General features: G+C 39.0%; 3 protein-coding genes across 3 annotated transcripts in view; 1 reads left to right on the top strand and 2 right to left on the bottom strand.

The window, feature by feature from the left end:
- Positions 1-245: 245 nt before the first annotated feature.
- LOC143909107 (uncharacterized) lies at positions 246-1,208 on the bottom strand. The gene has a single exon (XM_077427009.1). The coding sequence runs from the start codon at positions 1,206-1,208 to the stop codon at positions 246-248; it is 963 nt and encodes a 320-aa protein (XP_077283135.1).
- Positions 1,209-3,515: 2,307 nt separating this feature from the next.
- Positions 3,516-8,151, top strand: lin (protein lines homolog). Its single transcript, XM_077427874.1, has 2 exons — positions 3,516-3,898; positions 5,360-8,151. The coding sequence occupies exon 2, from the start codon at positions 5,459-5,461 to the stop codon at positions 7,973-7,975; it is 2,517 nt and encodes an 838-aa protein (XP_077284000.1). The 5' UTR covers positions 3,516-3,898; positions 5,360-5,458; the 3' UTR covers positions 7,976-8,151.
- Positions 8,152-10,443: 2,292 nt separating this feature from the next.
- LOC143923068 (uncharacterized) overlaps positions 10,444-16,040 on the bottom strand; it is a 32,088-nt gene continuing 26,491 nt past the window's right edge. The window contains exon 11 of the mRNA XM_077446566.1: positions 10,444-16,001. Coding sequence (XP_077302692.1) covers positions 10,762-16,001 — 5,240 coding nt within the window. The 3' untranslated portion in view covers positions 10,444-10,761. The remainder of the gene's footprint in view (positions 16,002-16,040) is intronic.

Below are 16,040 nucleotides of genomic sequence, written 5' to 3'. Positions count from 1 at the left end.
CGACCATGGATATTGGCGTCGGAGACCGATGTTCACCACCATCTCTTGTGTTCCGTATGTGGCGATTCGCGATCCATTGGCGGCACGAAGTTCCAATTGCGCGGGTCGATTGCGGTTCTCTGGGGGGGCGGGGAGAACGGAGACGTCGGCACCTGTGTCGATGAGAAAGCTCATCCCGGTTCTCTGGTCTCGAACGAAGAGACGAGAGTTGTTAGGCCCGCCGGTTGTTGAGTTGACCGACGGGCTTACTCGTTTCCCGCTTTCTTGAAACTGCACGGTGGTTCGCATCTGAACGAGCGGTTACCGTACCTCTGATGGAACCGACACGTGTCGAACGTTGTCTTGTTATGGGGGCCGCGGTTTGAATTCTTCGGTCCTCTTCGCTCTTGCGCGCGCAGCATTTGTTTAATCTCCTGCATGCTCTGGTCTGCCGAGGCTATCCAGTCTTCGCAGTTCCGCAACCTAGCTTCTACGCTGGAACGGTGTGGTGCTGGAGGTGCGTGGGTGCGTGAAAAGGCGTCCACGTGCGGGCACGGTGCGGTGCTGGGGTATTCCGCGGGAGCGGGGGCGGTAGCGGAAGCCGGGGCGAGGGCGGAGGCTGAGGGGGCAGCGCTTAGCTGGAAAACGTCGACCGGCCGCTGTGTCTCGAAAACGCGGTCTGCGACCGCCGTCAGCTCTTTTATGTTGGTCGTCGTCATCGTTGCGAGCGCCGACTGCACGGGAACTGGAAGTCTTCGCGTCCACATGACTCTCAAGAAATCTGTCGAGCACGTGTTGCCCGCGGTCGCCTTCATGTGGAACCACAAGTCTGATGGTCGGCTGTCGCTGATCTGAAGATTCGCCATCAGTCTGTTGATGCGATTGTCGTGGCTGTCCGAGAACGCCTCTACCAATCTTCTTTTGGTAGTTTCATAACGGTTTCCCTTGGCCTGCTCCAAAAGGATGTCTCGGATGAGCGGGAGGAACTTGTTGTCGAGGAGTCCCACGACCGTGGCGAATTTCGCCTCGTCCGACTTGATGAGCGCGCACGGAAACTGCGTTTCGAGTCGTGCGAACCACAGCTCGGGCGCTTCGTCCCAGAAGGGCGGAACGCGCACGGCTATCCTCGCCACTTCTATCTCTGCTCCTGAATAGGCTTCTGCCGCGGGGGTAGAGGCGGGGGTGGCGGCGGGGGCCTCGTCGAGAAGGCCTGTGATGATGGGCGCCATGCTTGTACCGTACGTTTTTGACAGCTGCGTGTTTTGACAGCTGCGTGTTTTGACAGATGCGTGTTCTTGTTTTGTAGGGGTCACCAGTTATGGAGAGCAGGCGATTGATTGAAACGCGGTGTTCGGCTTCGGGAAACCATGTTTATTGGTTCAGGTACAGCGAGTGTGGGAGACGAGAGAGGTGTTGTCGGTTGCGAGGTCCGAAGGGAAGAGATAGCTTCCCGTCGCGCGCTGACCGCCCTCGGGGCGAAAACACCTCCGTTTACGGCCAGCCTTTGGGGTTGCCACAGATCTATTTTGCTTTTGCCATTTTTCTTGTACCTAAATTTGTTTATTCCCAATTTTGAAAAAAAAAATTTTCCCTTGATTTTTAGCGTGATGGAAAGAAGAAAATTTTGTTATATGGGGGGGGGGGGGGACAAATTATTTTAACCCTGGGTGGGGCCCCCTTTGACTCCTGGCATGCACTGATTTCAGTCCCAGTCCGCCACTGGTGACGGGTGATCACGTGTGACCGATCTAGAGCGATCGATTGTCCTGTGACCGATTCACATTTGATTTTGATTTTTAAATGCTTTTTATCATTACGAAATTATGTTCACAATACATCTTATAGGGGGGTTGAAGGTTTTGGACCATTTCCCAGCCTATGGAAATTCAGTTGAATTTTGAAGAGGATCTTTATTACTCGATTAATACAGGTGTATTTGTATGTACAGCGAAGTAGGTGAAGGATTCACTGGAACGAGCTAGGTCGAGTTCCTGAAGCTCACTGGCATCTGGGGACGATGCACTGGTTTATAAAGGTGTTGTTTGAGCAACGCGTAGCTGGGCTGGTGAGATCACGTTCTGGAAGATTCAGACGGGGTCGAGGTCTTCTTTTGTGTTCGATGTTTGATGCGTAGTTGCGTAGCTCCTTGGGATTTTCCGTGTACTCGTGATAGCGTATCTGGAGCGAGTCGAATCGTCTTTATGGGTAAGCTGGACGAAGTATTTCGGCCACGGCTAACTTTCGTGTACGAGAAGAGGACACGATGATGTCATTTGTACAGATTAACCCTTTGACTGCTACAACAACGATAAATCGTTGTTTTGAAATCGGCGAAGATTGCTACGACGATCGTTGTTGACGTCATTAATTGTCGTATTTCAATACTTTCTTTGAGCCACCAGCGCATCAGTGGCACGAAACATTTTTTTTATATACGTATTTATATTTATTTTTCAATCAAGCTTTATAAATATTTATCAATTTTTTAAATAAAAGCTCTTCAATTTCGGGTTCATCATCAAAGTAAATTTCGGGTTCGTTCATATAAGGAGTTATTACTTGGGAATTGATTATTATCGATAAATTCATTTTCAGAATCAGTAGAGCTGCTGATTTGTCGAGTTCCTCGGCGAGGAGCTATTATTTCGCTTTCATCACTTTCACTGTCCGATATCATTTTGCAGAGTTAAAATAAATGGCAAAAAACAATAGAAATCCGCTTTCAATTATATAGGTCACGAATTCATGCAATCAATCAAATGCAATTGAAATGCATACAAAATGTTTATGATACATGTTGAAAAATTATTTGATTATTAGAAACTTCGCATCCTTGTGTGTCTCGCTCATACGTACACAATTAAAACCAAGAAAGAAAGAGAGAGAGACCGCTACCTGTTTCGAATATATCGCATGTTGTAAGGATACATCGATATCTAAAAATAGATTATTGAAAAGAATAAAGCCTCGGAAAACAATCGTCAAAACTTATTTAGTGTATATATGTAGGTATCTCTTTCGCACGCACGCATGTAAAAGCAAGACAGAAAGAGAGAGCACGAGTCCACGACTGCTTCTTAAAAATGTATATAAAGTATTATAAAAATTACGAGTGTTCGGCGAAGTAAGTATGTAAAAAAAAATATTATATTTATTTTTTTTCAAAATAATTACAAATGTTAGCATTTTTCGCTTGGACATTGAAAAACCTCGTAGCAGCCAAAGGGTTAAGTTCGATGAGGGAAATAGGTGATATCACAAGTCGTGCTATATCTCCACAATCTTATATCTATTTTAATAGCTACTGATCTACTGATAATTTTCTATTTTACAATTTAATTTAATTTGGTTAGTAATCATAGTATTATATAATTCTAATGTTATTCTACAGCATAATAGGAAAAAGAGCTCAAAAACCTATTTACAATCGATGTAAATGCTCATAATACACTCATAGAACCCAGATAAACAGTGATAATTGAACGTTGAGCGTTGAGTGCAGAGCAGTTGACAGTTGGCAGTGGTGTCGGTGGCGAGGAGAGTGTGTGGTGTGTGTGCAAGTGTGGGTGCGTGCGTGTGCGCCGCAGCGTATTTCGGTGAAAACAAGCCGACGTTGTTATGGCGGCCGCGCGAGTCTCGGAAGCTCGTCGTCGCGCCCCCGCCGTCGCCTGCGCCCCCTCTTCAGCGCCTTCGCCCTCCGCGAGCCCCCGCCGAGCGCAGTAGGGCGGCGCCCCGGCTCCAGGAGGCCCCACGGCCACCCCCGCCGCACCCCACCACAGCCACCGCCGCGCGGCTACCGAAATACGGAGTGACGAGTCCGTCTTTCGACTTCCGACTTCCCTTCTGCTCTCCGCTGCGACGCCTTCGCCCCCTCGCCAGCAGCGCCGGAGCGCCCACCGGAGCCTCCGCCCCCATGCAGGTCTGTGGAGGCCCCGCGCCCCCAACGCCCCCGACACCCCTCCCCGCCCCAGCAAAAGTCAAATGCCACTGATTCCCACCTCCCCCCCCACCTCCTCTTTTGACTTTTGACTCTCACTACCTTGTACAATTATTTGAAACATGTCTTCTCAATATGTCACCAATTCAGTGTCCAGACACTGTGGTGTAGTTTGTGAGGGTTTCCGGGATGCATTTGATTCGAACCGTTTATTTCTCATTACTATATGGATGTATTATAGAGCAATTTTGACAGTCTGACATGTTTGACTTAAAGCAGAAATAAACACAAATTCATTGAACAAATTGAGAAGTTTGTGTCGAGTGAATGTCGTTGCTTGGATTCGAATTATACGTACATATAATAGAAGCCCCCCCCCCCTAAGAACACCGTTTTTGAAACCGTATTATCAATCCCAAAACGTGAACGTACATATTTGAATGCATGAGTTTGAATGCGCAATTTACTCATTTTTATTACATGTTGGTTCGCGTTCGCCAAAAATTCCTAGTCTTCAAATCGCTTTGAAACTTTTGCCATTTTGTGCAGTTTGGTCAACGATGTATATTTAAATCGATGGTGACAAATAATCGTAATGACCACGTTCAAATTAGCGAAAGTTTTGCCGTGTTCTCAATGTGAAAATTTTAGATTCTTAAAAAGCCTTATTTTGCCTATAAATTGTATAGCCCATGTGTTTTGTATATTCTTTTAGCATATATATTTGTATTTTACGATCATATTATCCACTAACTTGAAATTAGAAATTATTTTAAGAAACTATTTTGAAATTTCTCGAAAATATCGTTTAATTCATAATAGCTTATTGAATAAATGTAACATTTTCAAACGTTTAATTCATCTATTCTTCAAAATGTTAACACTCACTTTTCTTGTATATTATCTACTTTTATTTTCTATATAAAATTTTTGTTGTTTTTTTAATTTTGTATTTTCCACATTTTTAAATTTTCTTTGCCTTTAATAAAATATAATATATTTAGAAATGATTTTATGTGTGTTGCTTACAATTTATAATAGTTCGATTTATAACACTTTCAGTATTCATTTCGATTAAAATATCAAAATCAATCAATTATTATTTTATATTTGAATTGTAGATGAACAAAAATTGTTTAAATTATTTAATAATAATTGATTGCAATTTCAGTATTATTTTGTTAGTATAAAACCTACTATAAAATGTCATTTTTTTCAATGTACTGTCTTAAATCAATTCATGATGTTGGTTAATGATTGCTATTTAAGATATATATCAAAATTACTACATATGAAATTTTCACTAAAATCTCATTAGAAATTTATAAATAATAGGTCTATAAGAGTTTGCCTCAATTTGTTAAAGTTAAATCCATTTAAGTATAAGAATGTACTGCTTTTATTTTACAAAACAAAATTTAATTAAAATATTTTTGATTCCAGATTGCAACGAGATCGATGTCAATCATTCGAAAAGCGTTGAACTCTTGATAATTCGTCCGGATATATCTGAACACTGCGTTGTGCGACAAAACTGTGTTAATGGTTTTACGCGACAAACACCGTGCGGCAGAGCCCAACTGTCCCACAATGGCTTCGGACCAGCCGCTGAAGAAAAAACAACGGACGCAGCCGCCCGACCCTCAGTGCGAGGGTGGCGGCGGCGGCTTCTGCATAGAGAGGCAAGACGCTTCCAGGAGCGAAGACTCGGTCGACTGCGCCGCCATTGCCAACAGAAATTCCGCCGAGAATTTCCAACTGTTCGCCGGACACTCGCTAAACAGTGCGCCGTCCACTTCGGAAGTCGCCAACGGCATCCACAACCCACACTATCCGTTCAGTGTTCAGACTTTAGACGGCTTCAACGCCTACAATCCGTCCACGGACACGCGGTCGAAAAATGACAATTCGAACGGTCGCGTGTCCTACCAAAGTCTCGATTTCCTTCAAGAACATTTGGTAAAACAGTGCCTTTGTAGTGTAAGTGACGAGTATTTAAGGACACCTTTCAGTTCTAGACTCAATATATCCGAGTGGCCTCCCGATGAGATCTTACTGTTTCTATCGAACCTGCAGCTACTCTTCGACGTATATCTAAAGCAAAATTATAAAGGCCACATCTGTACTAAATTAATGGACGTATGCAATATGCTCGTGAGGAACGAGCACGACTGGCTCGGCGAGGTCGTTCACTTGTCGGACCATCACAGTAAATTCGTTAACTTCATAGCGTGTAGGGTCGTTTCTAGTTTTCTGATTTTAGCCAAAAACAACATAGACCACGAATGGTTGCAAATTATCATGGACAATACCTACCTGTTCGACACTTTCAACTTCATAACCATAAACAAAATCAACTTCAGCTTGGACATCATCAAAAGGGTGGTCGAGTGGAAGGACATCGACCAGCATCCACTCGAAGATAGCGCTTACATTAATACCTCAAATCCTGTAAGATCACACGACGAACCCGGCGGCTCGGGACTCGGTGCGTCTTCGAGCAGCGCAGCAGACACTCCCATATACGACAACCATTTACAAAACGCCTTCTCAAACCTTCACACTACCAATGCTACTACCTCACCACAAGCTGACGATTCCAACTCGAACGATCCCGAACCCAGCGGCAGTTCGAGTCACCATCACATACCAGACGATCAGATAGAATCGAATTTAATATCTCCCGTCGACAATATCATCCTTTCGAGCCCGGCACGCATGACCCATTTCAATCATATCGAACAAGACGTCACACCGGAGCGGTGTAGAATCATCACACTCACCGATTCCGAATCGTTCGACACCGCACACGTCAAATGTCTCACTATCAAGTGTCTGGAAAGGCATTGGCCCAAATTAGTGGAGAACGTCAAGCAATTGCTGACGAGATATATCAACCTTAGCAACTCGGAAGACTGCATATTAACGTTTTTAACATTGTGGGAGAATATAATCAGCGTCAAAGCCAACTTGTCGGTGGTGGACACCAAACCGTTCTATATGGATTTTCAAAGTTTCGTTGAACTGCTTCGATATACTCATCTACCGTCGCTGATTTACACCCAACTCTTGAGTCTTTTCAATGAGGTCCTCTGCTATGGGTCGACGCTGGCCCTCCAAGACGTGCTACCCGAGGAGACGTGTACGCTCGCTCATTCAATAGTTAGATTCGTTAAAGATTTCCGTCTCTTGAACGGCATCAGGCTGAGGCACAATCAGACCGGTTTCAATTTTATAGGCTTCGACAGTCCCGTATTCGTCTCGTACAATCTCGATCAGACAAGCGATTCCGCCCAGTCAACTTCTATTGCTTTGAACGAGAGCTACGACAGTACGCAGTCTGCGAGTCCTCTCGTCAGAAGCTCGGCTTGCGAAACCGACAAGACGATGCTTCAAAAGATGGTCCTGCTCGTTTTGAAATCGGTGGCCGTCACCGTGAAGGAAATGAGATGCGATTCGTCAGACAGTTCCATCGATTCCACCGACTATAACGCCATCCAAGACATGCAAATGGTGGAACGGTCGATACGAGACGTGCTCAAAAAGTTGGACGTATTCTTGAAGACGACGCTTAATTTTTTACCTGACAGTCCTTTCACGAAGATTCTGATACATTTGTTCAGCGATCAGGATGATTATTTAATAGAATCGATGGTGTGTACGCTCGACATCACCGTCGGGATCGTTTATAGGAATTCCGTGTTTCCCGATCTTATACCGATGTTGAATCCGATAGCTTCGTTCATTGAGTTCTTAGAAGTCGTCTCTTATCACAGCGACATCCTGCTCGATTACCTGGTCAGCAACGAGACTTGCTTTCTGCTGTACTTGTTGAGGTTTCTCAAGTACGTTCGGAAAAACTGGTCGAAATTCGTCGCTTCGTGCCGCGGCGTCGGATCCGGGACGGACGGGCTCGACAACACCATGGCCGTCCTGACCCGACTACGGCTGCAGATCAACCGACTCGTCACCCTCTCACTCTTCCCATACAATATAGGCCCCGTGCTGAAGCTGCTCGAAAGATGCGAGGATCTATACGAAGGCAACGAGCTTAGCTGAGAGTTTGTCTCGGTTTTGTTACAAACTTGTATATATGTGTATCTGAAGAAGGAATTTTTACTCGTGTATTTTTGTAAACACCATTATTTATTTTGTAATTCCATTTTTTATACATTTATATGTATATGTCGAACAATAATGTGGCGTTTTGTATTTATATAATGCTTCCACTGCCGATTTTTGTTCTTTAATTTGTTGTCTGTATATATGTAATATTCATATATATATTTATATATTATTTGTCGTACCCATGTTTTGTTATATAATTTACAAAAGAATGATTACAGTGGACGACTGATTCGACGCATCGAATAATACTGGATTTTTTATACTAATTTGGACCCGAGTATTCGGAATGTTAGTGTAAGTATTTTAAAAGTATATAAAATACACATTTGATATTGTATTTGTAATCGTCGGGTCCATGTTGGGTATAAATTTTCCGGTTTTAGTCGAGGCGATTGAAAAAGTGAAACTTTTCGTCCAGTGTTATGTATGTATTGTTCACATGTTAGTCATCGGTGTCCATTTCAATTGTAAGTATGTCGATCATTATCATCATCGGCAGTCAAAGTATTAACGCAAAGTACAAATATTAAAAAATTAAATATGTAAGGGTACACACTATTTTGTCACGTACGGTTATTGATGTCGTGATTTTAAGTTTTATTTTAAATATGTTTCCTCTTTTTTTTATGTTGGTCCATGTCTCACTTCTGCAATGACTATTAAAAAGCGATTTAAATCATGTCTATCGTGCATCATATCTGATACATTTAAATGATTAGCTATACGTATTTTCCTATTCTGGATGATCTTTATTTAACATTCCGATAATTTTTAAACACTTCTCTAATGTCATTGCATCACAATCTGTGCAATAAATTACTCATTTATATTCATAAACAAAATATATATAATTTAGTTTAATTTTATTGAATTTTTTTTAGGTTAGTGTTATTTATATTTTTTTACTAATTGTATAAAAAATATTAAATATTTAAGATATATTTTGCCATGATTAACAATTCAATTTTATTTGTTTAATCTTTGCAGAATAATATTTTGTAATTTAATTTAATATTTTATTAAAACTAAATATGTACGACATTTAGAAATATTTTAATGCATAATCGTATGTTAAGTTCCTTTGTTGTTGAAAACATTTATGAAGGTATTAATTACATTACATTATTGATAGTTTTTTTTTTATATATATATATACGAGTATATATACTTACGAAATTAATATTTTTACTATTCATCGTATTAATAGTTAACAATGCTGATTAAAATATGACTGATACAACATAGATATATAAATTTTGCTGAACTTGCCAAGAATATTTTTCTTCTTATATGAAAGTATATTTTGTTTTATTATTAATTATATTATATTGTCACAAAATAAATTTGACAATCCAAGAAATGAAACTATTTATTGTTATTGTGTTGATGCGTTATAATGCGCCCCGGGCATTTGTAAATGCCCGAAGACAGAATAATGGGATCAGTGCATATAAATATAATAAATTGTAATTAATAAGTGTCGAATCGATTCGTTTACAATAAATGGATTAGATTTAACGTTGAATCTCTTTATTTTTTTTATATACTCTGGGTATATAATACATTTTTTATTATTATAGTATATTAATAGGTCACACACGTTGACTAATTGCCATTACTGTTCATGATATATATGTATGTATGTATTAGACAATACTTTTTAATTGCTTGTAAGTTATTTAAATTAAATTATACGACTAATTTTTCTACTTTGCAGTTGTTTTCTTTACACATCATTCTATATGTATATATGTATGTACATACCAGTGGCGTGCGCTGAAATTCTCTCTTTTTGTCGTACAGCCTTACTTAATGTGCACGAACGGGATACAAGAGGAACAGCCTGTTCCTCTTGTATCTTGCTCGTGCACATTAAGTAAGGCTGTACGACAAAAAGAGAGAATTTCAGCGCACGCCACTGGTACATACGTTTCAAAATTTACAACGTTTCCCAAATTTGTTTCGTCACAAAAAACATTGATGTTAATACATTTCGTCTTGGGAAATTATGCTCGCACCTTTATTCACTTTGATTTAATTTAATTTTTCAATTCGAACACAGTTTGGGAAACATTGACGCAATCCTACTTACCTATTGTTATTACTAGTCACCGGAGCCTGAGGGGGCCATGTATTGTTCAAAGGTTGTAAATGCATTGTTAAAGGTTTGCCGAACAATGGATAGCACTGTGACTATCCTACCTCTAGTTATTACTAGATGGCGGATACTCATTAGGGCAGGGTAATTTCATGTACAATACACGTTCCAACACTGTTGGAACGTGTATTGTACTTTGTGGTTGCCCTAATGAGTTTCCATCCCTTAGTGATTATTCTCGTCCAAATGTTGATCGCATATTGTAAGTCATTTAATGAAACTGATGCTTTTTTTTCATAAATAATTTTTTATTTATTCATTGGAATAAAAAATTACAAATAATATTAAAATTAACAGTTGCTTCAGTCTATTATTATAAATATGTTAAATGTAATTATGGCATTATATTTTAGCACCGAAAGCTTAAAACTAAATGTGTAAGTATCAAAAGTATTTACAACGTCTCTTATAAGTCATCATTGCGTTTATTTTTCTTTTTCTCATACATTAATTGAATTTTTCGCAACGGAACATATGCAAGTAATAAAAACTTTGGTATTTAGATGAAATTGATCATAAATGAGAATAATGTGATGCAGAACTTAACAATTCTTCTATATTACTGAAATCTATTCACTACGTGTTTAACCCAACCACCTTTAGCATTATCGTTCACTTTATCCAATACCGATTCACTAGATTGGGATAGTTTAATAGAACTTTCAGTCACTTCATTATTTTCATCGTCGAGAACATTTGTATTAGACGATGGAGACTTTTGCAGGGCAGGTTTACAAATATTCGAAGTCTTCTTCATGCACGAGGATTGAATCTTGGCAATGGCCAGACTACTAGATGCGCTGTTCATTTTAAAGCTGACGGATCGGGTGAATTGGGACGATAATCTGTCGCTGTTGTCCGTCTTGGGTTGACTTTGCAGTTTAGCATCTTTGGGTAGATTTTCAGTCTGTGCCATCATCTCGATTTCTTTCCGACGCTCTTGGACCGATTTGGTAATTGTTATTTCTTCGACCGACATGGAATTTTCAGCGCTTTCAGCTTTGTACGCTGACACACTTTTGGATCGTCTGTTTAGCATCGACGAGTCTAAACTGCACCGTTCGAAACTCATCCGCTTCATGGTTATATTCGAGGAGGTCGATCTTTGAAAGTTGGGTCTCGGAATTCCCGGTTTTGTCAATGCTAGTTTTGGTGGTTCTGTTTTTTCAACGGTGTCTTCTTGGATGGAGTTTCTTGATATGTTTTGAGAAATTTGAACACTGGAGTATCTTAACATTTTGTTATTGTTCGTCGTATCTGGAGCTGGTGCTTCTTTAGTTTCTTGACAATTTTTTGCTATTGTTTCCGTAGAACGTTTGTTATTGGTATTTTTTAAACTTTGCATGGCTATTCTTGAAATGATGGGTTTTACAGGTACAGGTGGAGCTAATTTAGAACTTTTTGGCTCGGTTTCGCCGTTCGTTTTTGAATCTTCAGCTCCTTTGACATTTGTTTTCGGTTTGTTGCTGTCCTCTATTAACTTCTCCATTTCAGTTGCTTTTTCATGAACACTAATACAACGAACTGCTTTAATATCCTCAACCTGATCGTTCGACTTCTTGGACAAATCTCCTTCGGAATAATTCACAAAGAGAGAATTACAATTAGTTTCTTGGGTTAATGTCTTGTTTTTGTCTTCAAATGTAGAAATTTTACTACTCATATTATAGAAATCTAACGGCCTTAATTTACTGGTTATTTCTTTTTTTCCAATCATTTTCTCATCACCTGAATAAAAACTACCATCTTCCGGTTCGCTGTAAATGGCCGAATCTCTAAATATTTCATTATCTAAAATATGTTCAATTTCTTCAAATGACTTCTCATAAAAACTGTCGTCTGAACTCAATTTGAAGTTCATCGGACTGTTATATTTTTCACTGAATTTATTTCCATTCTTATCATTATCGCTATTCGATACAATATTAGAAGAAACATCATCGGTTGGGTTATTATTATTGCTGTTGCTCCTATAAAGAAAGGAGTTGTTTTTTGCAATGTCAACATTTGATGTGATGCAACCTTCGCTCGATGATGTGAAGTGCGAAGAATTCGAAAGTAAACTGTCCGGCCTCAGGGCATTTTTGTTGATGAAAATGTTGACTTTATTCAATTCCGAATTGGAATTCATTTTCAATATCTTAGGATCGGCATAGTCCGACTGAGCTATTCTTGCACCGAGGTGTCGACTTCCCTGCTTATAGATCGGCAATTTATTCAGATCCTGAATGGACTTAGCAACCTTGTTAACGATAGCTGAATTGTACATCGGCGGCGAAAATTGGGCTGATTGAGACATATTTAGTACTTTCGAATCCTGCGTTTTTGTACTCAATGCTATATTGTTGCAACTCTTGGATACAGAGTCGGAAGTATCCTCGCAATTAGAAACGACGCGCTGGTAAAAGCTTTTGTTTGAGGTTATACCTTGATTTTTAACAAATACATCATCAGTTCGATCGATGGTAACTTTCACAGTAGTGTTGGCGCTCTTGTTCTTGGGATCAGATTTCACAATTGGCTCATTACTTATTGGGGAATCCGGAACAGTTTGTTCCTCACTCTTATTACTGATAAACCTTTGTAACAGATTCCTAGGATGATTTTTGGGTGATGCTACTTTTTTGGAAGTATTTTGTTTCGACTCGGGTGAAAGATCTTCAGCGTTGATATTCTCTTGGCTAGAACGTACTTTGGATTTAAATCTATTCAACACTCCTTTCAATGACAGTATATTCGAATTGGGTTTGTATATTCGATGTTCTGGGTGAACTGATTGTGTCGCGATCTCTTCTTGAGAAGTTTCATTTTCTCGTTTGTCATCCATCACTTCCATTGAAGATGAAATGGAACGGTTCATCAAGCGCATGTGAAGCGAGTTCAGACTATTATTTAAAGCCGACTTCAACTGGTCGTGGCTGAAGCCAAATTTGTTTTTATAGCAACGCTCTATTTCTGCTTCCAATTCTAGAGTGGATCTACTGGCACTGTCAATTGTGTCGTCTACGCTTTCATCGACTATGGAACTTCTATTCGAAGATATTGAATCTTGAGGAAATTTCAATACAGAATCATCATTTGTTTTGATGAACCTTTCTATATCTTCATAGCTGATTTCGCTACGGTCAGACGCAATAGTAAATGGTCTGTCGGAATGTAAGACTTTTCCTTCCTTATTCAAATAGACCTTATTGAATGCTCCAGGTTTATTTTGAAACTTCGGTGAATCCAATTCGGCATTGTTCAGAACAAGTTGGAAACTTCGCGGTAGAGATCCAGATTTTTTACCTCGCGGTGTACTGAAATGTTCTTTTTGTCTGTCCAACCAAATTTCTGGCAAATTTGGACTCTGAGGCCCACCTTCAGTATCTGAACAATCATTGCTAATATTCATATCTTTGTTGCCTCTCATTGCTTTATTTTCGATGACTGTATCGTTCGATATCCGTTTCCAGATTTCAGAAGCATTTTCATAATGATAATCATATTCAGAATTGTTTTTAACCACTCGTCTTTCTATTATATCTAATGAAGCTTTTTTTGGTGATGCATTTGGTACAGCATACAATCCAGAATCTTCAAAATCAATTGATATTTTCATATTATCTGGTAATTTGTAAGCGTCTACATCTTTCTTTCCGTCAAAACATAAATATACATAATCTGGTTCTGGCGCACTAGTTTGGTTGCTTTCATCAGAATTATCCACATTTCCATCGCAATGATTCACAGAATTACACTTGGTTTGAGATTTTGGAGTTGAAGTAGCAGTTTTTGATGGAGGACTTTTATCACCAGACTTACTTTCATCTATTAACTTTTGCGAAGTCACCATTAAGGTTTCATAGATATGTTCTTCTTGCAAATCAGTGAGATTCTCATCATTTTCCTCTTTTTCACTATTTTCTTGGTTGTGGAGTAATTCCATTTGAGAGACTGTTTCAATTGCTGAAGTTTGTCTTCCATACTTTGGTCTCACTTTAATCAGACCATCTTTAACCTGCTGTAATGCTTTTTCTGGATTGGAGTGTGATTTCAACAATCTTTGATGTCGTCTATTCGTAGCATTTCTCAGTTGATGTCGTTTGAGAATCTTTTGAAATTCTCTGTTTTGCATAAGCAGTTGTGAAATTATCACTTCCAAAGGTTTTTCGTTTTGTCCATCATCACAGCTTTCAAAAGCGTCTTCTTCCAAATCACCAGTAGAATTGCTAGGAGAGGCTTTACCATTAATGGCTTCTGAAGAGTTTTGAACATCAGATTCAATCTTTTCATCAGAAACAAATTGCTTTGACTGAGAAGCCAATTTATCCCTTTCTATTTCACTCTTTTTGAATGAGTCTGTTTTTTGTATCAGACTTTTATACGTTTCTTCATCTATATCATCTGGAATTTTGGTGTTTTCACATAATTTCTTTTCTTCTTCATAATTTTTTTGACTGTTTAATGTATTTATACTATCAGTCGATTCAGAAATGTGTAACACATTATCAGTCAAGTCGCTTGAGAAATCTGTGTAGAATTTTGCAGTTGGATCAAGTGCGCGGTGTCTTAAAGTTTTAGCTCTGTTCTTTTTCAGTTTTGAAATTTTCTTTGGCACCGTTTTCGAATTATACATTTTTACTTCGAGTGATAAATTCTTTTGGGCTTCCTTTTTCATATTTAATTCAGATTCTTCATCGTTTTTAGAGTTTTTAATATTACCATTTACACAAGTAGACTTTTTAGACTTGGGTAATATTTTACCACACGTTTTACAATTGAAACTAATTCTTATGCAGTTCTCACATCTGCTTTTATCAGCGCTGGAATTCATCGAAGTGCTGTGTGACTTTATCTCTTCCATATTAATACTAGATATACCAGGTTCCGATTTTCTTCGTTGTGACGTTACTTTCGACACGCTTAAGGTTTGCAAATCGTCTTTGGATACTGGTCTTTTAGAAGAATTCGAATCATGAGAACAATTATCTGGAACTTTTTCGTTTACTATTGTAATATTTTCTCGTATTTCATGACATCTTAAACATGTTTTTTGTAGATCATTAATTTTTTGATTATTTGTATCATTAATAGTCAACCTATCATATATATTCTTTGCATTATCTTGTGCATTTTTCTCATGCAATAATTTGGAATGATTGCACTTGTGACAAGAGCTACAATTTTTATTAATATCATCGACAGAATCATTCAACTGGTTGTTAATTTTAGAATGGTCACAACAAGCAGAGCAACTAGAATTGTCTTTTTTAACATCATTAATAACACTGACCGATTTATGACAATTCGAACATTCGACTTCCGATATGGCACAAGAACACTTTTCATCGTTAACTCGCTGACAATTGCTACACTTGTAATTCGAAGAATTGCCGTCTTTGTGATTTGAACAATTTTGACACAAATTCTGATCCGACACCGTGGAATTGTTTTTACATTCGTGAGTTCTAGAACGATCATCACAGACACTTTTGCAATTTGAACATAAGCTTACATCGGCATCTCCAACGCATCTATATTCACTGCATTCATTGTGACATGTGCAGAAGTCCTCATAATATGTAGAATTCCCATCAGTGTTTTGTTCCTTTTCAGTTTCTTCATTTTCAGCAACACTATCGTAGCTCGGTTCTTTTCTAGTAGCTGAACGCTTCAGGCGATATCTCAATCCAGATTCGAAGGATTTACGCCTATCTCTGTCGACTTTTCGTTTTTCTAAATATTCTGGCGCAGACATTTGTTTTCTCATGGAAGAATGTGATATGAGAGTGTTGGATTTTTCTGCAAGCATGTCGTCTGAAAATTTGAATTAAGATTAATACAAAAAATGAATTT

Source organism: Arctopsyche grandis, chromosome 3 (assembly GCF_051622035.1).
Source record: "Arctopsyche grandis isolate Sample6627 chromosome 3, ASM5162203v2, whole genome shotgun sequence".
Classification (NCBI taxonomy): Eukaryota; Metazoa; Arthropoda; class Insecta; order Trichoptera; family Hydropsychidae; genus Arctopsyche; species Arctopsyche grandis.
The sequence above is the reverse complement of the archived record's forward strand: the minus strand, read 5'-3'. Positions and strand labels throughout refer to the sequence as shown.

Coding starts and splice junctions, on each gene's coding strand:
- lin (XM_077427874.1), top strand. CDS start 5,459: ATGGTTTTACGCGACAAACACCGTGCGGCAGAGCCCAACTGTCCCACA.
- LOC143909107 (XM_077427009.1), bottom strand. CDS start 1,208: ATGGCGCCCATCATCACAGGCCTTCTCGACGAGGCCCCCGCCGCCACC.